This window comes from Dendrobates tinctorius, unplaced genomic scaffold (genome assembly GCF_039654945.1).
Source record: "Dendrobates tinctorius isolate UK_male_01 unplaced genomic scaffold, ASM3965494v1 ptg000133l, whole genome shotgun sequence".
Lineage (NCBI taxonomy): Eukaryota > Metazoa > Chordata > Amphibia > Anura > Dendrobatidae > Dendrobates > Dendrobates tinctorius.
In genome coordinates this window covers 47,897,724-47,924,105 of record NW_027361801.1, presented here as the reverse complement: position 1 = coordinate 47,924,105, position 26,382 = coordinate 47,897,724, and the positions used below count along the sequence as shown (strand labels likewise).

The window sequence follows — 26,382 nt, the reverse complement described above, 5'->3', positions numbered from 1 at the left end:
CGCACCAAATAATAAAATAATAGTAAGGTGCGTTCGCAGCCCGGGGTCCACCGTGCAGGGTGGTAAACTGCTGCTTAGTAATGGCGGAAGTATAAAGCGGTATACAAATCGTCACCCAGTGTGAACAGGGCGAACTGTTACCTCACAGAGCCGCACTACCACAGAACATAAATGCCGGAGCCTCTTTAGCTCACAGAGCTTGGCAACGGAGCGCACAGAATGCAGTTACATAACTCTTCCTCAAGGACACGGGGAATAGACACTGACTATGGTGGAGTGTCGAGCACGTGCACCGTGGCGTGCAGAGCCACAGGTGGCCACTGATGCCAGTTTCAGACTCTGCCTCTACTACACCTATGCCTGGGTGCTTAACAGGCTAGGCTGCACAACACATGTGCACCAAGTGTAGGGGTTTCTTAATGAGTCATTCACCAGAGACATTCATACATGCATACAATACTCACTCCTCATAGTCTGTAATGCAGTCTATACTAGCGCATGGCCAAGCGGCCATGCAAACCTTTTAAAGCAGCGTCCTTCCGGGACCTTCCTGACTTTCCTGATGGTCCAATCCGAGCTGGAGGACCTGAACATGTGACCTCCGATCTCCAATGGGAGGTCGACCCACGGGCATGTTCAGTGGACCAAAAGGGGGACTTAGTCCCTGGAGTAGCTTGCTGCTGACCAGCATGCGTTGCTTTAGCTGGACCAGAGGTGGCAGCAGCAACCAAACCCACAGAGCTGGTGTGAGCAGAGCGCCGGGATCGACGAGTCTGCTGAGCAGCCTCCTCTGCGGCCAGAGAGGAATGGGAGACTGTGGAATGCAAGGCTCGGGATTCCTGCTGTGCAGCGACAGGAACCTGATGCCTAACATTACCCCCCCTCCTAGGGCCCCCTCCCCTCTGAGCCTCGCTACGCTCAAATGCCGCAATGAGAAGCGGAGCACGGATGTTCTCCAATGGCTCCCAGGTCCGAGCTTCTGGACCATGACCCTTGCAGTCTACCAAATAATACTTTTTTCCACGTACCACCCTGCATCCCACGATGGCATTAACCTCAAACTTGTCTGAGGACAGGTCTGATGTTCCGGCAGATGACTCGGAGAACCGGGACATGTGGATCGGCTTAAGGAGGGACACGTGGAAGGTGTCAGATAGCCAAGTGTGGTGGAAGGGCCAGCCAATAGACCACAGAGCAGATCTGCTTGAGCACCTTAAAGGGACCAATGTAGCGAGGAGCGAAGTTAGTGGACTCGACTCGCAGCCTGATGTTACGGGCGGAGAGCCACACTAAGTCGCCAGGGAAGAAGGTCGCCAGTGTGCTTCCTCGGAGACCCTCATTCTCTCCTTAGATGCCCGAATAGCATCCTGGGTGCGGTCCCAAATATCACGTGCCTCCACTGCCCAGTCTGCTACCCTAGAGTCAGTGGATGACACAGGCATGGGCACAGGGACACGAGGATGTTGGTCGTAGTTAAGGAGGAATGGGGTCTGACAGGTGGAATCGGCCACAGTGTTGTTCAAGGCGAACTCTGCCCAGGGCAACAAGGATGCCCAGACATCCTGCCAGGCCGAGACAAAATGTCGGAGAAATGTGACCAGGGTCTGGTTGGCCCTCTCTACCAACCCTTTCATCTCGGGATGATAGGCTGAGGAGAGATTCAGCTCAATACTGAGCAAGCGACAGAGCTCTCTCCAGAACCGAGATGCAAACTGGGGACCCCAGTCACTGACAATCTTGTCTGGCATGCCATGTAACCGGAAAACGTGTTTAATGAACAACACTGCAAGGCCCCGTGCGGAAGGTAGCCGAGAGAGAGGCACCAAAGCACCATTTTAGAAAAATGGTCAGTGATGACCCAAATAACTGTGCTGCCACTGGACTTGGGTAGACCCACCACAAAGTCCATGCCAACCATCTCCCAGGGCCTGTCCACCACCGGTAAGGGGCAAAGTAACCCAGTGGGTCATTGCCGGGAAGACTTATTCTTGCAGCAGATGACGCACACCTGAATATAGTCTCTGACGTCATGAGCCATATGCGGCCACCAGTACGTCCTCACCAAAAGCTCAACTGTCCACTTAGTACCAAAGTGTCCACCCACCCTGGACGCGTGAGCCCAAGAAAGGACCTCTCCGCTGGTGAAAAAGTTTTAGAGAAGAAGCAGGGGTGCTTCCGACCCTGAGCGTCCTTCTGGAAGAGGACCGCTCCGGCACCGACAGAAGAGGCATCTACCTCCAAGATGAAAGGTTTATCTACATCGGGATGATGTAGAATGGGAGCGCTAGCAAAGTGGGACTTGATAGAGGAAAAGGCCTTGGAGACCTGTTCTGACCATAACTTGGGGTTAGCTCCCTTTTTGGTGAGGGCAACCAAGGGAGCTACCAAGGTGGAGAAGTGAAGAATGAACTGACGGTAGTAGTTTATGAACCCCAAAAAGCGCTGCACCGCCTTGAGGGAGTGGGGTTCCTGCCAGTCCATTACCGCCTGCAGTTTGGCAGGATCCATAGCCAAACCCTGGGCCAAGATGATATAGCCCTGGAAGGGCAAGGATTCCTGCCCAAACAGGCACTTCTCCAACTTGGCGTAGAGGGAGTTCGCCTGTATACGGTCGAAGACATTGCAAACCTCTCTCCGGTGGGACTCCATATCTGGAGAGAAGATGAGGATATCATCCAGATAGACCACCACTGAAGAGGAAAGCATATCTCGGAAGATGTCATTTACAAAGTCTTGGAAGACGGCCGGGGCATTACAGAGGCCAAAGGGCATGAACAGATACTCATAATGGCCATCCCTGGTATTAAAAGCCGTCTTCCACTTGTCTCCCTCACGTATGCGTATCAGGTTGTAAGCCCTCCGCAGATCGAGCTTGGTAAACACTCTCGCTCCCCGCAATCTATCAAACAGTTCCGATATCAGGGGCAGAGGGTACTTATTGTTAATGGTTATGGTGTTAAGACCCCTGTAATCGATGCAAGGCCGTAATTCTCCATTCTTCTTCTGAACAAAGAAGAATCCCGCCCCTGCTGGTGACACTGACTTCCTAATAAATCCTCTTGCCAGATTCTGACCAGAAATACTGTGACATGGCCTCCGTCTCCGGGACAGACAGGGGATACACATGACCCCGGGGAGGCTCTGCACCAGGCAAGAGGTCTATAGGACAGTCATAGGGACAGTGCGGCGGAAGAGTCTCTGCCGCTCTCTTGGAGAACACGTCTGCGTACTGCTGATAGTGTTTAGGGAGCGAAGAAAGATCTGCGGGAGCCACAGTGGAGGCAACCTGTACACATTCGCTCAGATATCTACCCTCACAGGACTTATAAATGCAAAACACCTTTGTGGCAAAAAAGACGCCAATTGGCAAAATGCCAAAAATCCCCAGCAAGGGAAACAAAATACCCACTCAAACAAGACATGTGTATAAGGAGAAAAAAAGAGCTTGTAGGCAAAAAAGTCTAAAAAAATATCATTTTATTAGGTGAATAATCAGGACTTACAATAATTACATATATAAAAATAATGAGACCATAGCAGGATAATCCAGGTGCGTCACTGGGAGGATGTCAATGCCCAAAAATGCATTAATACCAAAAGCCTAATAAGGGGTTAATAGTCAGTATATAACAATACAAGGAGGTATAAATGCAAGGGGAGAACTCAGAACGGTGAATAATTTAAATGTGTGTGGCAATTTGCATATGAGCCGTAGGCTGGTAGCAGTATGCATGTGCAAGTAAAAGCTATAATGAGCTATCTGTGCTGAAAACGTCTCATAAAAGCCTATGCCAAAATAGGAGACCGGAAAAAGAGACTCACCAGTGATGTAAAGGGCAGTAGACAAGACCCCAGGACTGGGTAAAGAACCGCAACGCATGTTTCGGGTGCACACCGCACCGCTTTCTCAAGGGGAGTCAAGCGGTGCGGTGTGCATAGGCTTTTATGAAACGTTTTCAGCGCAGATAGCTCATTATAGCTTTTACTTGCACATGCATACTGCTACCAGCCTACGGCTCATATGCAAATTGCCACACACATTTAAATTATTCACCATTCTGAGTTCTCCCCTTGCATTTATACCTCCTTGTAATGTTATAGACTGGCTATTAACCCCTTATTAGGCTTTCGGTATTAATGCATTTTTGGGCATTGACATCCTCCCAGTGACGCACCTGGATTATCCTGCTATGGTCTCATTATTTTTATATATGTAATTATTGTAAGTCCTGATTATTCACCTAATAAAATGATATTTTTTTAGACTTTTTTGCCTACTAGCTCTTTTTTTCTCCTTATACACACCTCACAGGACTTACTCCAACTAAGAATTCTCCCCGAGGACCACTCTATATGGGGAGAGTGGCAACGCAACCAGGGAACTCCCAAGAGAACCTGATCGATACCCTTGGGCATTATAAGGAGGGACACTGTCTCATAATGGGACGGAGACAGCGAGAGCCTTAGTGGAGCAGTCTGATGGGTAATCTGCGAGGGTAGTGTCGAGCCATTCACCACTCTGATGGTGACAGGCTGATGTAGCATAACCAAGGGGATTGCATGCCGAAGGGCGAAGGCTGAGGACATAAAATTACCCTCCGCTCCGGAATCTACGCAAACCTCTACCACCATAGTGGAGGAACTGAACTCTAGCATCCCCTTGAAGGTTAGCTTGGAGGAGAATGGTGAGGCGTCTAGTAGGCCTCCTCCTATTGCCACTAGTTGTGGGCGTTTCTCCGAGCGCTGTGGGCACCTATTCGCTAAGTGACCAGAATATTGGCAATGGAAACGGGCTGTGGGGGTTCGAGCAGAGCGGGACTTAGAGCCCAAGCGAGCCACCTCCATAGCCACCGACGGCTCGGATGCTCGATCGGGTGGTTCCAGAGGTTTAGAGAAGGTTGGTGCCAACCTAAACCTCTGTCTGGACAGGGAGCGCTCCAACCTTCGCTCTAAGAAGTGGAGATTAATGCGGGTGGAGATGGTAATAAGCTCCTCCAGAGTGACGGGAACCTCCCGAGTGGCCAGGGCGTCCTTAACGTGGTCAGCCAAACTCCTCCAAAAAATTGGTATAAGGGCCTTGTCTGACCATTCCAACTCGGAAGCCAGCGTCTGAAAATGGATGGTATACTGGCTGACCGGGGACGAACCCTGTGTCAGAGCCAACAACTGGAGCGCGGTATCGTGTGTGACCCGTGGTCCCAGAAAAACCTGCTTCAGAGAGACTAGGAACTGAGAGGCTCTCTTCCACAGGGTCACCACGCTCCCACAGTGGAGTGGCCCACTCCAGAGCCCTGACAGCCAAAAGGGAAATGATGAATCCCACCTTAGCCCGCTCAAAGGGGAAATCGCGCAGCCAGCAGCTCTAACTGAATAGTGCACTGGCTCACGAAGCCCCTGCAGGAGGCACTATTGCCTGAGAACTTCTCAGGCAGTGGGAGGCGGGATAACATCGGTGCAGGGATGATAGTGGGGACACGGGAGACAGCCTCTGTGGCTGCCTGGACAGCGACCGCAGTAACATCCGCAGCTGAGGTTGAACGCTCGAGAGCCGCCAACCTTCCCTCCAGCTGCCAGATGTGCTACAGAAGTTGCTGTTCGTCCGCCATTACTAGCCTGACCCTGGCGCTAGTATAATGTTAGGGCTGGCGGAATGCACCAATTAATAAAATAGTAAGGTGCGTTCGCAGCCCGGGGTCCACCGTGCAGGGGTGGTAAACTGCTGCTTAGTAATGGCGGAAGTATAAAGAGATATACAAACGGTCACACATGGGTTAACGTCACCCAGTGTGAACAGGGCGAACTGTTACCTCACAGAGCCGCACTACCGCAGAACATAAATGCCGGAGCTCGTTTAGCTCACAGAGCTCGGCAACAGAATGCACAGAATGTGGTCACAGAATTCTGCCCCAAGGACACAGGGTCAGAGTCCCTCTAGACCTTCTGAGTGCGCGGCGTCTCACCTGCGGATGCCACTATAGACGCTGACTATGGTGGAGTGTCGAGCACGTGCACCGTGGCGTGCAGAGCCACCGGTGGACACTGATGCCAGTCTGAGACTCTGCCTCTACATACACCTAAGCCTGGGCGCTTAACAGGTTAGGCTGCACAACACATGCGTACCAAGGGTAGGGGTTTCTTAATGAGTCATTCACCAGAGACATTCATACATGCATACAACACTCACTCCTCATAGTCTGGTAATGCAGTCTATACTAGCGCATGGCCGAGAGGCCATGCAAACCTTTTATAGCGGCGTCCTTCCGGGACCTTCCTGATGGTCCAATCCGAGCTGGAGAAGGACCTGAACATGTGACCTCCGATCTCCAATGAGAGATTGTCCCACGGGCATGCTCAGTGAACCGAAAGGGGGACTTAGTCCCTGGAGTAGCTCGCTGCTGACCAGCATGCGTTGCTATAGCTGGACCAGAGGTGGCAGCAGCAACCAAACCCACTGTGCTGGTCTGAGCAGAGTGCTGGGATCGACGAGTCTGCTGAGCAGCCTCCTCTGTGGCCGGAGAGGAATGGGAGACTGCCGAATGCAAGGCTCGGGATTCCTGCTGTGCAGCGACAGGAACGCGATGCCTAACACATTCTCCCATGGCTTCCATGGGCCCCTTCTATGAGCGCAGAGCTTTAGTTCCTTCAATATATTTTCTTTTAGATTTAGCTCAGGTGATTGGCTGGACCATTCTAGCAGCTTTATTTTCTTTCTCTGAAACCAATTGAGAGTTTCCTTGGCGATGTGTTAGGGATCATTGTCTTGCAGAAATGTCCACCCTTGTTTAATTTCATCATCCTGCTAGATTTCATCAGATTTTTATCATGACTGTCTCAGGAAATTTGTACGTTCATCCTTTCTTCAATTATATGAAGTTTGCCACTACAATGTTTTCCATCTTCAAAATTACTGTTGTTATGGGGTGATGCACTGCCTTTTGGCCTCAAAGCATAATGTGCTTTATGACATCCAAAGAGTTCAATTTTGGTCTCATCTGACCAGACAATATTCTCCCAGTATTTCACAGGCTTGTCTAAATGTTGTTTAGCAAACGTTAAACGTGCTTGAACATGCTTTTTGTTCAGCAATAGGTTCTTGTATGGTGAGCGTGCATAAGACCATGGAGGGTGAGCGCATTACTTATAGTTCTCTTTGATAAAATTTCTGTAGCTCTCCACAGGAGGTCCCTGACTCTTGGACAAATTTTCTGATAATTCTTTTCTCTCCACTCTCTGAAATCTTGCATGGTGCACATGGTTGTGACTGCTTCGTGGTGAAATTATGTTCTTTCTAATTCCGGATTATGGCCCCAACAGTGTCTACTGAAACCTTCAGTGGTATAGAAATTTTTCTATAACCAATGCCATCAGTATGTTTTGCAACAATAAGGTTACAAAGGCCTTGGGACAGCTCACTGGTTTTACTCATCATGAGATGTTTCTTGTGTGGCAGTTTGATAATGAGACACCTTTTTGTAGATCATCAGTTAAAGCAGCTGATATTTTCACTAAGTGGCAGGATTGCTATTTAAATATCGATCAATTTCAGCTGGTGTCATGACTTTCCATAGCTTTTTGCACCTCTCTTCATGTTTTCAATGATTTGCCCTGTGTCAATTTGCATTATTACACATAATTTAATTTATGGACATCCATGGTTTGATTTCATTCCCTGCATAGATTGGATGATCTTTTAAGTTTTTTAAACTTTATAGGTGTCTTTTGCTAATTTGTAATATATACTTCAATACCATAGTACTGCAGTATATAGTCCTAATCATAATCTCCTATAAAGCCCGGGCCACAGGTTAGGCTTCAGGTGAGAACTAAAGCCCCCGTTACACACTGCGATATCGCTAGCACTATCGCTGTAAAGTCACCGATTTTGTGACGTAGCAGCGATATTGCTAGCGATATCACTGCATGTGATACTTACCTCCGACTGGCTCCCCCGCTGGTTATCGCTGATCGCGCGAGAAGCTCCTGGACCATTCCTCGTCGGCCACTTCCTGCTGGGCTTCCTGTGGCGCGGACGAGCGACGCGTGGAGCCGGGCGGGAGGACGCAGGATCGCCGCGTCTGACAGGTAAGTAGCGATCCCCATCCCCTGCTATGTCGCTGGTGAGATCTGCCTGTGTGGCAGCTCACTAGCGACCACCTAGCGATGCACCAGCGATCCTGACCGCGTCATATCGCTGGTCGGGATCGCTGGTGCATCGCTAGGTGTAACGGTACCCTAACACAGCAGCGACAGGAGCCCTCAGCAGACCTTGATCTTCCATCCTTTGATTACGATAGATGCTCGGACTTGTGCAAACTCGCACAGTTTACATGTCACTGTCAGTGATTAACAGTGGCATTTAATGTGCTAACAGTGGCGACTGGAGCTCCCTCTGGCTGCTGCTGGTAGAGATAGATGCCGACTGTGTAACAAAGTCGGCATCTGCTTTATGTGGAGAAGGCTCAGCTCCTGAGCCAGCTCCCAAACCCGCTCACGTAATGGTACGTCTTGGGATAGGAAGGGGTTGAAACATTTGCCTGCAGATTACTGCTATAGCTGTAAGTAACTATTTACCCATTCTGCCACCAAATGGTCTTGATTGAAATATTAATTCCAGCTCACCCAGTTGCTCTATGCTCATCCACCTGGGGCTCAGACACCAGCCTCGTCCTGGCCTCACATCAAGGATAATAGAAAAAATTGGATTCCGGCTCAACAGGACTAGATTTTCCTTTTCTTTTTATTTTTCAAAAGAAATTATAGTGCATACAAAAGAAAAATGTACATGGTTGACATGACCCAGTTGACCCAGACACCTGCCTCGCCCTGGCCTCACATCAAGAATAATAGAAAAAATTGGAGTCCAGCTCAACAGGACTGTATTATCCTTTTCTTTTTATTTTTCAACAGAAATGATAGTGCATACAAAAGAAAAATTTACATGGTTGACATGACCAAGTTGACGTGTTTCGATTGCACTAAGCAGTCATAATCAAGTCTGCTTAGTGCAGTCGAAACGCGTCGACTGGGTCATGTCGACCATGTACATTCTTCTTTTGTATGCACTATAATTTCTTTTGAAAAATAAAAAGAAAAGGAAAATCCAGTCCTGTTGAGCCAGTCTCCAATTTTTTCTATTACTCAAATGGTCTGACGGATATCATTTGTGCCAACCTGAGAAAACAATGGCATACTGAGTTTATATTGCCATTATAAATATCTGATATATCATCAGTCTTTATGCAGCTAAAGAAGATAATGGGCCTTATTGACTATATAAAAAAAAAAAAGATTGGAAAATAGGACAAATAGAGATAGGTCCTTCCAGGATCAGGAGGGTTGTAATCACTGTGACAGAACCGTATAGTAAGAGGTTTAAAAATGTTCTTTTTGCTCTGCTTCCCCATAAAAATAAGTAAAATTGTAGAACCTCTGTAACAGGCTTCTATTTCAATTATGTCAGTAAGGGCTTACTGATGAAATGTCTCTTCTGTTCAGGTTCCAGAAAGAACCACATCGAAGTTTTGTAAGGACAACCGAGGCCACCAAAGAAACCCATCTGGGTAAGTGAAGGTGAAATAAGATATTCCAACTCTGTGATGGCTTACAAATACAACCAGACAATTCTGGGAAGATAATTGCAAGCTTCATATTATACATTCTGACAAACACTAATTATAACTAATCTATTTATGGACAATTCAACTCATGAAGATAAAAAGCGTTCTCCTGTGAGTCAGTCCTCACATCCTCACTTACACAGGGCTAGAAAGATCAGGCTTCAGAAGAATGTATCAAGGGATCTGAAATGAAGATTTCCTATTATACAATGGTTTATTTTTTTAAGATTTATATATAACAGTCATTACAAAGGAAATTAAACTCATTAGTTTCCATTATGCACTTAAAATTATGTTACAGAAAGTCAGTAATGGAGGTGTTAGTGCAGGTGACAAAATGCTTCTGCAAAACCTGGAGGCAAATAAAGTTGTTGCTAGTAACAACCGTCAAGGTCCTTTCTTTTTTCATTTTTATTTTTGTTAATTATCATTTGTGATGCAGAAATGACTTCAGGCAATGTATGATTGTAAGCTTTATCATGGCAACCAATTTGTTCAGTCTAATGCTGTTTCCCTGAATCCAAGCTAGGGCTGGGTTGCTAATCCATGGTGGCAAAATGTATGTATTTTCACAGCCACAAATCCCAGCACAAGCAGGTTATTTTGGATTATATACATGTAAGAAAATATAAGATTATATACTAAGAAAATCTGCCCATAATATGATTATGAAATGAAAACTGGCCTTAATGAGAATCCGAACAAACATTCGTCGGTCTTGTTTGAGCTGGCTCTATGCATTGGTATACCTTCTTTCAAATATATAGGAAAAGGCATCAATGGGCCCTAGTATGGTGGTATGTTATGTATTGGAGACTTTTGTCAAGGTATAAGTCAGGAAAACTCTCCGGTGTACATCACCGACAAAGGCTAATAAAACTGCACTAAAATCCATACAGAATAAATCGCATGTGTTTTTGCTATGGTTATCAGGACAGTTGTCGTTTTTCTAGGTAAAACGTATAAAGTAAATGTGCTTCACAGGTAAATGGTGCACCTGTATTTAAAGGCACAGCAATTCTATATGTGTTTTTTGACGCACTTTCAATCCCACCTTCTAAATAAATCCTAAATGTAGATCCCTATTTTGAGGGTGATGGATGCCCAAGATGATGGATGCAGACTCAGCAGCACGTTCACCATATTGGTTGCTTTGTTAGACCACTTATTGACTGCAGAAAACTTCATAAGTCGATGATTACATTGCTGTAGCCGAATTGATATGCACTAACTTGTATATTTCATTATTAGTGGCTTCCTTCAACAATCCAAGGAACAGCCTGAGCCAGCGAAATGTAGCAGCATTATTGGGAATCAGAGCAGCAGACAAAAACCAGGTGAATGATCCTTCCAAGTATTTAAAGTACAGAAAACATATACAGTAATGGAACTATTGCTACTTCTTCTCTTTTCTAAATCCATTCCTGATCCTGACTTTAAAAGAAATATGAAAATTGAAAATAAAATACTAAAGTGTACATGAGGTGCATTCACAAGAGGTGAATCTATTTTCCTTGCATGAGTCATCTTTCTCCAACTCCTGACCCAGCTGCTCAACTCGGTGCCACGGACTTTGCAGTGCTGTAGTATGGTAGTTCTAATTATGACTCATGCAGAGAAAAGAGAATTCCTGCTTCTACATAGATAGAGCGTAGAAGGATTCAGCTAGTCAGTTTTTAATCATGTGATGTCATAGACCTAATGGAAAAGAGAAGAATTATCTGATAGAAAGGCAAAATGAGCAATTGTAAGTGTACAGTGCTATGTCTGCAATATCTTAAGAGGATAAAAATTTTGCTTTGTGTGCTTCTTTAAACCCTTCACTACCATTGATGTGGGTTTAATCAGCCATCAATTGCCTTAGAAGCACCTGGATTAGAGCTCCACCCTCGGCTGCTAACGAGTTAAAAGCTGCTGTCAATCACTGACAGCGGCATTTAACATGTGCAGACAAGAAGCACATAATTGATCCGCCCATCGGTGCACTCGTCATATGATTACTGGGCTCCGATGTGTTGTCAGTCATGACAGCCGGGGGTCTGCTGAAGACCCCTGTGCTCGTCATCATAATCATCCTGTGAACACCGGCCTGTGGTAAATTGGCAAATTGGACAAATCTTAGGATATAATTAGCTTCCTCGCTTTATAAAGGCCTCCATATTAGTTCCCACACTGTATAATGGCCACTATATTAGCTCCCTTGCAGTATATTGACCCTATATTAGCTCTCCTGCTGTATATTGGCCCCTATATTAGCTCCTTTGCTGTATGTTGGCCCCTATATTAGTTCCCTTGCTGTATATTGGCCCCTATATTTGCTTCCTTGCTGTATAATGGCCCCCATATTAGCTCCCACTCTGTATAATAGCCAAACTTTAACTCACATGCTGTATAATGGCCCCCACAATGTATGAGGGGCCCCTACAGTAGTTCAAACACTGTATAAGAGGCCCCCATACGTTGATGCCTCCATAGTTACACCACAAGTTTTGATCAAAGTAAAAACCAATATATACCCTAATCCGCGATCCTGATAAGTCATCTGGCAATCTGGCAAATCTACTTCAGCACGCTGATGTCACAATACCGTTGCATGCACAGGACATAAGTGCCGGCACAGAGTGATGCCGTCACGGCACAGGGACTCTCATGTCCTCTGTGTGTGCCAGCACCACAGCCAGTTCTGCAGACTGCAGGCTTAAAGTGGCCTGTGGTCTACAATATGGAGAGTGGTTGTGCAGGGAGTCTCCTTGCTCTACCATAGGGCTTAACTATATTGGTGTGCTGTACACGAAAATACAGTTAGGAAGCGCCGCGATGGGTGGGCCCCTCAGAGTTCGGGGCCTGGGGCAGCCACCCCTCGGTAGTTACGCTACCGGCTAGTAGGTTTTTACTATGTAATCTGAAGGCAGCAGGAGATATGGGGTGAAACACTGAATTCAGCAATTTGTCATTTATTAAGCTGTGTGCTGTTTACTTACAATTAAGGTTTTATCACTAAGATATTATCACTTCCAGGTCTGGTGTTGATGCGACTGCCAGACCGACTCCACCCCCTACTCGGATAAGCAGCTCACTGTCTATAGACAATGTACATAAAAGCTATGGTGTGAGGAGAGTTAGCTTTCTGAGCTCTCTTACATGCAAAATGTAAGAACTCTGTCTCACAACTGCTGCATCCAGTAATCTAAGTGATATATCGTTGGAATCAGAGTCTCTTTTCCTACATTAGGCTGCTCTCAGACGAGGTAGCAAACACCTGGTGATGGATTTTCTTTAAAGGGATTTTCTAGTCCTGGATAATCACTCTTTAATTAATTCATGTCTATAATATATACTCACCTTGCGAAGTGGTGCCATTCCTGCCACATCGGCAATGCTGTTCCTGGTGGGAGACAAGACGATATTGTGCCACAAGATCGATGCAGCCAATCAGCTGTCACTGTTTGGTGGCTGCTTTTACTATTCCCTCCGATTGGACATCTGCCCTAAGAAAATATTGATGATAATGTCACGCCACCTACCAGGAACAGCAGCACCGACATTGCTGGAACAGTAGAGCTGCAGGAGGGCAGTATACAATGTTTTATTTTAATTGGACAACTCTTTTAAAAAGAACAGGTACTTCTCCCAGATTTGGGGATGTTTCTGAGTCATTTGCATGGATTACTGCAAACTCCTTTTAATTTAATGGGGAAATTTGGGGATGACTGCTGATTGTCTGCAAGACATTTTAACAACTTGAAAGTTTGCCGATCTCAGAAAAATCGAATGCATTACTTACTATGCTCTTGGTAAGGTAAATATGCCAAGTGTGCAATCTGCAACCGCAGAGAAAGCCGCCGCTGATCTTAGTGGCAGAGTAATTAAAATGTATTTATTGTCCAATATTTGCATACTAGCGCTGAAAAGCCGTGTCTTAATAGCAGTTAGCTATTTAATCTTTCAGCAAAGCTGCCCCGAGGCTAAGTGACAGCTTAGGTAAAACAGTGCACTTCAAGTGATTTAATTTGGAAGTGATGATGCACTTAAATCACAAAGTCCAATATTGCAATTAGAACTGGCATTGCTTCAGTAGCTGTCGTTCACATAAACTGGCACATGGCAGATGCAGTTATACTTTAATGCATCTGGTGTACCATTGCCCCTAAAGCTGTGAATTTGACATTAAAATTAAATTTCATGTAAATGGAAGATGGAAAATAACACATTACAAACTAGAAGCTCCCACCAAGTACATGATGTGTAAGACCCAATACCACAGAGAAACACGTCTTGATGCAAGAATTGGAATATAATTATTAAAGGTGTATAGCCACATTTGAAGAACACTGACCATATAGTCAATAATTGGGCAATTAAATATTTCCTGACCATGACATTAACAAAAAAACCCATAATAAACGTATTAGGTATGCTGTGGTGAGATGAGGCCAAACTTTAAGTTTTTGTCAACATAGGTAAATGCTATGCCTGGCACCAAACCAACACATCACCCCAAGAACACCATCCCCACAGTGAAACATGGTGGCAGCATCATGCTGTGGGGATGTTTTTTGGCAACAGGGACAGGGAAAATGGTCCAAGTCGAGGGGAAGATGGATGGTGTGAAATATAGGGATATTCTTGAGCAAAACCTGTTTCTGTCTGTCAGTGATTTGAGACTTGGACAGAGGTTCACCTTCCAACAAGACAATAATCCAAAGCATACTACTAAATCAACACTCAAGTGATTTCAGGGGTAATGTGTAAATGTTTTGGAGTGCTCTAGCAAAGCCCAGATCTTAATCCAATTGAGAATCTGTGGTCAGACTTGCAGTTCACCAGAGGAAACCATCTACCTCGAATGAGCTGGAGCAGTTTTGCCTTGAGGAATGGGCCAAAATCCAAGTAGCAAAATGTGGAAAGCTCATGGAGACTTATCCAGAGCAACTTGTAGCTGTAATTGCTGCAAAAGGAAACTCTACAAAGTACTGACTTTAGGGGGGCAGGTGAATATTTAAAAACACTTAAGTTTTCAGTAATTTTGTCCTACAGTTGTGGCCAAAAGTATTGACACCCCTGCAATTCTGTCAGATAATACTCAGTTTCTTCCTGAAAGTGATTGCAAACACAAATTCTTTGATATTATTATCTTCATTTAATTTGTCTTAAATGAAAAAACACAAAAGAGAATGAAGCAAAAAGCAAAACATTGATCATTTCACACAAAACTCCAAAAAATGGGCCAGACAAAAGTATTGGCACAACCTTTAGCCAAAATAACTGCGACCAACCGCTTCCGGTAACCATCAATGAGTTTCTTACAATGCTCTGCTGGAATTTTAGACCATTCTTCTTTGGCAAACTGCTCCAGGTCCCTGATATTTGAAGGGTGCCTTCTCCAAACTGCCATTTTTAGATCTCTCCACCGGTGTTCTATGGGATTCAGGTCTGGACTCAATGCTGGCCACCTTAGAAGTCTCCAGTGCTTTCTCTCAAACCATTTTCTAGTGCTTTTTGAACTGTGTTTTGGGTCATTGTCCTACTGGAAGACCCATGACCTCTGAGGGAGACCCAGCTTTCTCACACTGGGCCCTACATTATGCTGCAAAATTTGTTGGTAGTCTTCAGACTTCATAATGCCATGCACACGGTCAAGCAGTCCAGTGCCAGAGGCAGCAAAGCAACCCCAAAACATCAGGGAACCTCCGCCATGTTTGACTGTAGGGACGTGTTCTTTTCTTTGAATGCCTCTTTTTTTCTCCTGTAAACTCTATGTTGATGCCTTTGCCCAAAAAGCTCTACTTTTGTCTCATCTGACCAGAGAACATTCTTCCAAAACGTTTTAGGCTTTTTCAGGTAAGTTTTAGCAAACTCCAGCCTGGCTTTTTTATGTCTCGGGGTAAGAAGTGGGGTCTTCCTGGGTCTCCTACCATACAGTCCCTTTTCAATCAGACGTGACGGAAAGTGCGGGTTGACACTGTTGTACCCTCGGACTGCAGGGCAGCTTGAACTTGGTTGAATGTTAGTCGAGGTTCTTTATCCAACATCAGCACAATCTTGCGTTGAAATCTCTTGTCAATTTTTCTTTTCTGTCCACATCTAGGGAGGTTAGCCACAGTGCCATGGGCTTTAAACTTCTTGATGACATTGTGCACGGTAGACACAGGAACATTCAGGTCTTTGGAGATGGACTTGTAGCCTTGAGATTGCTCATGCTTCCTCACAATTTGGTTTCTCAAGTCCTCAGACAGTTCTTTGGTCTTCTTTCTTTTCTTCATGCTCAATGTGGTACACACAAGGACACAGGACAGAGGTTGAGTCAACTTTAATCCATGTCAACTGGCTGCAAGTGTGATTTAGTTATTGCCAACACCTGTTAGGTGCCACAGGTAAGTTACAGGTGCTGTTAATTACACAAATTAGAGAAGCATCACATGATTTTTCGAACAGTGCCAATACTTTTGTCCACCCTCTTTTTTATATTTGGTGTGGAATTATATCCAATTTGGCTTTAGGACAATTCTTTTTGTGCTTTTTCATTTTAGACAAATTAAATGAAGATAATAATACCAAAGAATTTGTGTTTGCAATCATTTTCAGGAAGAAACTGAGTATTATCTGACAGAATTGCAGGGGTGTCAATACTTTTGGCCACAACTGTATTTGTTGTTTGCTTCACAATAAAAAGAAAACCAAATGTTCACAGTTGTATGCATGTTCTGTATATGAATTGATGCAAACCCTCAAAAAGAAAAAAACAGCGAAAATCCAGGTGGTAGGTAGGAAAACCCAAAAACTGCCATGGTGTCATGATCCCAGTGCAGGTTTTTGAGCTGCACGTCAGGGGTTAATGTGTGGAGCTCAGTGCAGGTTTTGACCTGCACACCTCGGGTTAATGATTGTGACCTCTTTTTGGTTCTGGGAGATCCTCCCTGTCTATGCTCCTTGGTAACTTTGTTTCGCAGTTACCATGCTAGGAGTTCTCTTGCAGCTCCTAGCTCTCTGCAGTTTAGGACACGCCCCCAGCAGTCACGTGCTTCAGGTCCTGCTGTTCTGAAGTATGCACCTATTCGGCTGCTGCCCACTCCACAGGTATCTTTGAACACAGTTCGCTTTACTCAGGACACGCACACTGGCTCAGTGAGCAAGCTCAGTGCGGTGTTCCTCACACATGGGGCCTGAATACTTTCACAAGCCACTATAACTAATAGGGAATTTAGATTGTGAGCTCCATTGGGAACAGCGAAGATGATGTCTGTAAAGCGCTGATATGACAGCGCTATATAAGCAAAGCATAATAATATTATAATAATAATGTGAATGATGGGCTTAAAACTTAGGATCTCTCTGACAATAAGAGATTTTGAAAAGCACTCACAATTCCGTATTTGGTATACGTTAACTTTCAGAAAAGTATTTCAAAGTTTCTAAGAACACATCAAAACTTTCAGTTTTGTGATAGTCTCCACTTTTTTAACAAATGGTTAAGGTGTAAGAATAATTGATGTTTGCCCATCGATTGAATGCTCTCCACTTCCCTGCTTCCATCACAATGAGAAAAACAGATTTACAGTAAAAAAGTGCTGAAGTAGGGAGGCTTTCCAGGGGATTTCTGCTAAGTCCCACAACTTGTACATTTTAACTTGCTCATTGTCTTTATATAAACATAATTCTTTCTTCTTATTAAAGTTACATTGCTAGCATTTCAGTAAAGTGCTCTCCATCTTACACTTGTCCCACTGGCTCGTACTGCTGGAAATTATTTATCCACTGGGATTTCTGCACTTAAGCCTACTACTAGCGTCAGCTGTAATATCCTAGAGCTGCTGAAAGCTGTTAACTGTGTGTTGCAGTTGTAAGTACTTGTACAGGTTCATATATGGAATAAAGTGGAGATCCAACTACACTTTAAGTTATTTTAATATTCCTAAGTTACCAAAACAATATATTATTATTTCATTTGTTTAACAAATGAGCAAAAGATTATCTTTATTCCCAAATGAGAGTATAATGGGCAAAATAAAGCATAATATATAATGGAAAAGTAAAGTGTTTGTATACCCGTGACAGCATGTAACAGTTCTTTATTATAGAGCATTTAGAAAACACAGCAAATAGTTTACGTGGTTTAAAATATAACTTTTACTTGTTAGTTTTTTTAAAAAGGGTTATCACCCCAACATTTTTAAGGGAACCAATACACCAGTGCACAAATATAAAAAAAAAACCACTTATTTCTGTTCCCTGTCTGGGATCAATAACAGAACTATTTACCCCCTATTTTATACAAGGGAGGAGAAATAATTTTTAGGACTTTTATCACACTATTTTATAGCATTTTTGTGAGTCAATAAATAGCTCAATTGCTTCATAGCACTTCAATAGAACTTACTAATACATAAATTGACCGCATTTCAGTCATCATAAAGCTGTATGAAAAAGGAGCTGTCTCACCAATTGCTGGTTTATTAAGGAAAACAAGCAATTGGTGAGACTGTTCCTAAAAATTCTTTCTCCTCCCTTGTATAAAATAGGGGGTAAATAGTTCTGTTTTCTGGTTGTGTGATATAGATAGTGGAGGGAGACTGCTGCTATTTTCTTCTCCCGCTATATACATTATTGTAGAGCATTTACCATGGCTCTAATAAAGACCAGTAATCACCGATGTAATTGGTGATCATGGGGGCAAAAGGTTATGAAAATAAGGGCTACCTGCCAGTCCTTACTGACCATTCTAAAAGTGATGGCTTCTTCTACCTGTGCAGACTCCTTAGCTATTGAGCATCAGCGAGGCAGCTTACGTGTCCATCATTGGCGTAAAGCATGAGAAGACTTTCTGCATCCTGACTAAATCAGGATCATTTAGTGACAGCAGCTCTACCCACTCTCTCCCCTATAGTAGAGTGCAGTACTTCACATAGGTGCCAAAATAGGGAGATTATTCAGGTGCCGAGTTTTTAATGGGAAAACTTGTTTCCAAATACATTAAAACCTCTCCAACCTCTTTAAGAAGACCACTCCCTTATCCAGACCAGATTTCCAGTTCCACCACATATTATGCATCCTTGTTATCTTCTATGGAAAGGTCACCCTCCAGATAAAGACTTTTAAATGCAATTGTGGCACCCCAGAGTCTGGTTGCCATAGTGACATTGCCTCCCTCAAAGGGATGATGTCATGCCTGGAAGCAGGAGGGGGGTCCCCATGCCAGGTAACACAGGTTAGATGACAATTCCTGCTGTGGGTCAGAAAGGGGAGCTTCCTTATAAATTCTGGCCAGCAGGTGGGGTTAGTGAGTCAGTAAGTAGTCAGCTGAGAGAGTAAACAAGGGATTTGTCATGGAAACAGGAGCAGCTGGAGCTTATGACAAGACAGTTAGTTAGTTGGAGTTGGTCTGTGGAGAGGGAAGGGACAGGAGCAGAGACAAGGGTACGGGGGAACTAAAATGGCATATAGCTGACCCCAGAGCTTAGCTACAAGCAGCCGGGACCTGAAAACAGAGCGCAGGAGGAAGGTCCCCAACCCCACCTGGCAGGGTGGATCCCCTGAATGCCTCCAAGCGAGCTGGACTCAATCCATCATCTGTATGTGGTACCCCAGAATACAACTACTTTCAAGTAAAAGGTAAAGAAAACTGCACCTCTCTGTGTACTTTACTTATTCTCTGCACCCCAACGTTCACCACCATCTGAACAATCAAATATATTTGTCCCAGCTCCACCTGTGTGGAGCTGAACCATCTTTGCTGCGTCACTATCAGCCCCAGAGGACCAAAACCGCAGCGTCGGCCACCCATTGCCAAACACCACGGGTGGCGTCACAATTAAACACCACATAACTATCTTCTATTTTATTACTGGACCCCCAGGGCCACGGACCGGGTCACTGCCACCGTGACATCCCCTTTTGAGAGCCTAACCGGCTCGGTACCGAGTAACCCCCAGCCCTGCAGGGCGCTCCACAATGATGAAGAGGTTTCAAGTTAGAGAGTTTTAGTGACTAGACGAATCTCCGTTCAACAAGAATAAGGAGAATATTTCTCTTTACAGTCTAGGTTACTAATCTGTGATAACACATGAGTTACACCCTACTTTAGGGAAACACACACAAGAAAGAATACAATGTTCATCTCATCCAAAGTAGTAAATCGAAAAAGTGAACTTCCAATTTTGTTTGTTTAAAGGATAGGACTGGTAATCTGCGCTGCCGAGGAGATGTTCTCAATAATGATCCTGAAGACGGGATGTAGGAATAACAAAGCAGCTTATTCTCAACGCGTTTCATAGTCGGACTAACTTCTCCATCAGGAGAAACACAGTATTACTTAATGATTGCTGTGGTTCTCCTGATTAATAAGTTAGTCCTACTTCAAAAGATATTGACATTAAACCACTTTGTTTTTCCTACAGGACATCTTCTGGATCCTTATTGGGAAAATCTCTTCGGCAGCACAGATCACCACTCCTATCCTCCAAACAAACTCTAACGCAGCAGGCTTTCCTGTACTGAGGGTGCTGCAGCAGTGTATAAGCATAGTCTTTAGGTTATTTTGATGTCATTTATTTGAGCATGGGATATGATAGCAGCGCCTCCTTTTGAAACGCATTGTCCCTGTGTAGCACACACAGCACCCTGGGCATCCAGGAAGGACACTAAGGCTGGTTTCACACTTACATTGAGGAGGGCTGCGGATGCCAGCCTAGTTCCTCCTTTCTTCCTCCCTGAAGCTCCGCCTACTTCTGTATGCTTCCTGCATTTCCCTTTGTACCTATCTTTAACATTAGGCACGCAGGGACATGCGTTGTATGCAGATGCGTCCGCATGCGGCGATTTGACATGTGCGGCGACCACATGAAAGCGCAAAATGTTGTCTTCCTAGACTTCTGCTGTTGGAAAACCCACATACACATAAGAAAAAGTTCAGTGTAGTTCCGCAGGTAGAAAAATCACTCTAAATACACTTAAGGGTTTGTTCTATCTCCTGACATATTTTTTGCATTGTGATGGATATTTATTTTAGCGGTGCCCTCTCTATACTTCAGATCACGCTTCGATTGTGCCTTTATATGGCTAATCAGCGGGTTTCCTCTGTTTACTGATCATCTTCTATTACAAGTCACTTTGGATTTCTCGAATCCTACAAAGGTACAAGAGCGCTGCTTGAGTGCTTTTATGATGCATGGCTTTAAACTCAGATGAGATTTCCCTTAAGAAAAAAGGAAGATACTTGATGAATGAGGAGTGACACAGAGTGCCAGATGCCACTATGGTGAATGACACTAACAATGAATGATAGAACACTCGCAATTATTGTCTCATCATTTCATTTATCGTTTAAGGGTCACCAAAAGATAATCAAGTGGTGCCGAATTATCCCCAACTATTAGAGAAGGCTGGAAATGAAGTACATCTAGATTTCAGAAAGATTTCGGTAAGTGTCATGACATATGCTATCTCGGTCTCACACATGCTGGTATATGTGTATTTGTAAAGGAAACGTTTCAGAAGAAGTTTATAGAAAAGTCATGTATTGCACATTGAAAAGTGGAAATTGTACATTAAAATATTATTTTTATGCTGAGATATGATTCTTGAAAAATTATAGGTATAAAGCCCAAGACTATGGACAGGTTTAGGCTTTGTTCCCGACAGCATAGTGGAAATCTGACGGACCTATTATAGTTAATTGGCGTCCATCATGAGACACATTCAGCACTGCTGTCATTTTATGTTGATCCCCTTCTATGACGGAGCTATAAAAGGGATGATATGATTAGCACAGATGTTAATACAGCCTTGGATTACTACATGTTCCCATCCAATGCTGTCAGTTGCAGTTTTGTAACTAAGATATTCACATCTATTTCTACATCATACCAAACTGAGGAGAGACTTTCTGAGCTCTTGACACTTTATGTAGCCACTAGGGATGAGCGAATAGCTTCGGATTAGTGCTTATCCGAATAGTTTTAGCAGTTTCCGAATAGCTGAATTGGGAACCAGGATACCTGGAGCGCTCCCGATGATCAGCAGTTCGGCTCTCGAGCTGCATGTGTCGCGACTGTGTAACAGTCACAACACATGTATGGAGAGCCTGTTTATTGTGACAGTGAAACAGCCATGACACATGCAGTTGCGGCGCTGAATAGCTGATCATCGGGAGCGCTCCAGGTATCCTGGTTCCCAATTCAGCTATTCGGAAACTGCTAAAACTATTCGGATAAGCACTAATCCGAAGCTATTCGCTCATCCCTAGTAGCCACGTTAGCTGGCATTAAAGAGTTTGTCCATTACTGGATAATTCCTTCTTAAAGCAAATCTGTGAGCAGAGGGTTTTGTTATGTAATACGAAAGCAGCATGATGTACAGGCAGAGAGCCTGATTCTAGCGATGTGTCACTTAGTGGACTGCTTGGTGCAGTTTTGATAGAATGCCTGTGATCAAGATGCTGTGTGTAACCCTGCCCACAACTCTCTGTACAATGTACATTATTAGCAAGCGGAAAATCAGTGGTGGGGGTGGAGTTACACAGTTTAGGCTAGTTTCACACTAGCGTTTATTCGACGCAGCACACGGCGCCGCTAAGCCCCGCCCCCTGCCGGCTCCCTGCCTGCCCCATCCAGTCATCGCCGCCTACTATCGCATATCGCGCATGGATGCTTGCGATCTGCGCACCCTATCTTTAGCATAGGGTGCGCAGATCGTGCGCTGGCCATGCGCTAGTAGGATTTTGGCATGCGCTGCGCACTTTTGAAGGTGCGCCGTGAGTGCCGAAATGCAATATGCTGTGTTCAGCGCGCACAGGCGCACCTTCAAAAGTGCGCAGCGCACACCAAAATCCTACTAGCACACGGCCAGCGCACGATCAGCGCACCCTATGCTAAAGATAGGGTGCGCAGATCGCAAGCGTCCATGTGCGATAGTAGGCGGCGATGACCGGATGGGGCGGGCAGGGAGCCGGCAGGGGGCGGGGCTTAGCGGCGTCGTACGCTGTGTCGAATAAACGCTAATATGAAACTAGCCTTAGCTGGACTGCTCTGCACTTGAGACCTAGTCCGGCTGATAAAACATTGATTGTATTGAAGGTACAACACACAGCCTAATAAGTGACAATTCCCTTGAATCAGGCTTTCAGGCTTTGTTATGCTAAACTCAGATTAAATAGCAAAAATCTGTAGACAAATTTAAATCCTACAATCCAACATATAAAATTTAAAAAAAACATATACACCCCTCCAGCCATGTTGACACTGTAAGGGAGCCCCTTCCAGTGATGTTGGAAGCTGTATTTGTCCCTGCACTCACGTGACTATGAGCAGCACCTGATAGGTTTCGACCTTCATAGTTCCATCAGATGGAGATTCGCTGATGGGCTTCAGATCAGCCAGTTGCTGACAGAATTGTGAAGGCTGCAGCCCTTTAGCAGCCACTAATAGGCTGCACCTCTCACATGACATCAGAGTGTTATGTGAGTGCCAAAAGACACAGCATGGACATTGCTGAAATGACGCCTGTTTGGGAGGTGTACAGAGTTTCTTTATTCAGGAACAATATATGGCAAGCTTAACAGATCAGGAGTAAGTAATTTGTGTGTCTCTATCTGTGCAGCATCTAGAGCAGGCTGCTTCTCTCATACACTGATACAGGACAACACAGGAAATACAGTCACATGCTCTCCCTATGTGAGCCTCTGAGTTTTTTTTTATCTTTATAAACAGCATACAAATCTAGCAAATGAACACTCATAGACAGGCATGGAGTTGTTGCACCTAACATATTCCAACTTATATTATTATGCTTACTTATAAAGCACCATGATATTCCAAAGAACTTTATAGACATCGTCATTATTGTCCCCATTGGGGCTCACAATCTAAAATTATTTCTTTATTAAATTTAGATTGTGAACCTTATCAGTAATCCCTTATCAGTATGTCATTGGAGTGTGGGAGAAAACCGGAGTACACGGAGGAAAACCCCACAAACACAGGGAGAACATACAAACTCCTTGCAGATGTTGTCCTTGGTGGGATTTCAACCCAGGACTCCATTGCTACAGAGCTGTAGTGCTAATCACGGAGTCACCATGCTGCCCATTTTTCTTTTTTTATTAAACCTTTTTCATGAAACTTTCAACAAAGGATCATCCAGTAGTAGGTGGTCTATTTAATTATGAGGACACTTATTGCTTATATAACAGCTCTGTAAAAGTGGATATTATGATTTTCCTTATTATGGGGGAACTGTGGCTGTTGCAGTAGTGATATGGACCAGTTATACTACCCAAGCATCATTGATAGTCCTATGCTGCCGCATCTTCTCGGCCCACCTCCAATATCATACTATTGGCCTAGTCAGTCCACAATTCTCCCAACATCTCTATTTGTGGGACCTGATGCATTCCCTTTCAGCCTCATCCTGTTCCACCTTGGAACATCTTCAAAATAAAAGTTAACATAGTCTTTAAAAAAAACCAGAGAAGGCTTATTATCAGTAACTCGTCACAATACTAATATACTGCAGGATAAAGACAGGTCCTAGTAATAAAAATTGAACGCAGCAAAGGTGCAAAACACTGATGAATAACTACTTATTCATTACCATACACCCTGCCCCTTTTTGTAGCCATTTTGAAAAAAATCTCTATAAAGACTCATTAAGAATGTTTTGTTTTTGTTTTTTTTTTAAGTCGGCAATATCATATTAACAATAGTGTCAGTCTTGAGTTCACAGTAAAGAAGAGAAGTTGTTCAGGCACTAATCAAAAACCATCAATGAGAGCAAAAAACAATTATTGGAATATTGAAATCCATCAGTTTGTGATCCAAAGAAAACAAGAGTCTTTGGATCACATACTAATGGATTTTAATAAAAATGGTCTGCTTTGATTGAAGGATATTTCGACGAGTGGTGGAATAACTTCTTTTATTCATATTTTTTTACGGGATTGAATCACTATCTTGCTCCTGTGCACCAACAAATTGGATACGTTGAGAACATAATTTGCCTGGGAGAGTGAGCTCAGCCATTTTTCTCTATCTTGAATTAAGAGTGTTTTGGTAAACATTGATGTAGATGGTGATCTGAATCTTCCTCGAACAAAATGGCATTTGATAAATGTCAGAATTAAATTTTTGTAGAATCATTGAATAATGGATCCACAACCTTGGATCCTTGGATATGTACTAATGATTGTGTCTCTTCTTCATGGCGCAATGTATGGATTGGCCAGGAGCTCCACAGACCCGAGTGTCATGTTGGGTCAGGAGAGCCGCTGGCCATTCAGTGCACTGCGTTCCAATCTTGGTCCGATTTATACAGCCACCTGACCGTCCCTAATATTGTATTATGTAGTAAAAGCTAAATTATGGAATATTTGTATCTCAACATATATTTTAATAATATGATATAGCCAGTCATTTTTTTATCACCCAGAATCACAATTTTATAGCAAAGGGGAATGAGAATAACAGATCCTACTTTAAGGCATCGTATTATTCCTCGTCCAGTGATGAAGTTGGCAGCAGTGATGATGATATCCAGAAAAAAAGGTTGGTGTCTGCCATACTTTATTAAAAATGCTTAAGTGAATGGGGAAAGGCTTATCTACCCACAGTCCATAGAATCATCACAAGTTTAGGTTCAAATCTTACAGGTTCTCATGCGAGATACGAAGCATTATTATTCTACAGTTGACTTAGTATATGCTATACACATAGTTCCAATTTCTTCTCATCCAGGGGATACACAATATTTTAATATTTTATTGTTGTAGGTAATATATATAATTTTCAGTACCATATTAGGTCAAGTTCACATGACTATATTTTCAGCCTGAGTGTTGTCCAACAGCATTCGGACAAATTTTGGTTCACAAACTAAATCTGAAAATGAAAAAAATGGCAGCATGCAATAATTTCTTCCATATAGAAAGTAAAGGATTTTTAGTAATTTCTCATTTTTTGGAGGGGGGCTTATTATAGATCACTAGTGCACTTGAGTATAGTTTTGAGCCTTCCCTGCGAACATTACTGTTATTTCAGCTGCCACTAAATGTTGACTTATTGGTATTTCTTGGCTAGAAACTTAGTAGTGGATACTGCTATGTTCTCTGGTCAGGTGACCTAGAGATATGTACTGTAGCCAGTCTTCACATGTATCATAGCTCCATTATGGAAATAGAGTCCGATATGCCCCTGTGAAAAATTTGCACTTGGGCCCCCACCTACATGTTGGTCAGACATATTAGCCCTTGGTGGCATTTTAAATGCTATGAAGTAGACATAACAAGATACTGGCACTCTGCTATGAAAGTGCTTGAGGAAATAATAGTGATCCGGTGACATAAATATAGAAAACAAAATATCAAAAAACTGAGAAGGTGCAAGCTAAGAGAGCCACTCTATATAACTAACAAACTAAAGCTGCACTTGTAAATGCTATAGTATGTAAACATTGAACATACGAATTTGGGACTGAAATACTGCTGTAAAAAACATCTTAAAAAATGAAAATACTTAGCGCACAAATTAGCTAATTCGTGTTAATCCAACAGACAGCGACAAGGCGCACTTGTTGCCGGCTGTTGGGCTCACACAATTTGGCCAATTTGTATAAAGCATATATAAGACATATATAAGACTAGGTAAATATGGTAGTTTAGCATGCTGAAGCCTAACAATGTGTAATATCTTCACTGTTAGGATTTTGCTCAGTTTCACAAGTAATGTCCTCACTGTTAGGATTCTGCTCAGTTTTGCAAGTAATGTCCTCACTGTTA

General features: G+C 43.7%; 1 protein-coding gene across 1 annotated transcript in view; it reads left to right on the top strand.

The window, feature by feature from the left end:
• Positions 1-26,382, top strand: part of NRK (Nik related kinase) — a 427,476-nt gene that overhangs the window by 265,314 nt on the left and 135,780 nt on the right. Inside the window, exons 18-21 of the mRNA XM_073543628.1 lie at positions 9,496-9,560; positions 10,869-10,954; positions 20,942-21,033; positions 25,038-25,153. Coding sequence (XP_073399729.1) covers positions 9,496-9,560; positions 10,869-10,954; positions 20,942-21,033; positions 25,038-25,153 — 359 coding nt within the window. The remainder of the gene's footprint in view (positions 1-9,495; positions 9,561-10,868; positions 10,955-20,941; positions 21,034-25,037; positions 25,154-26,382) is intronic.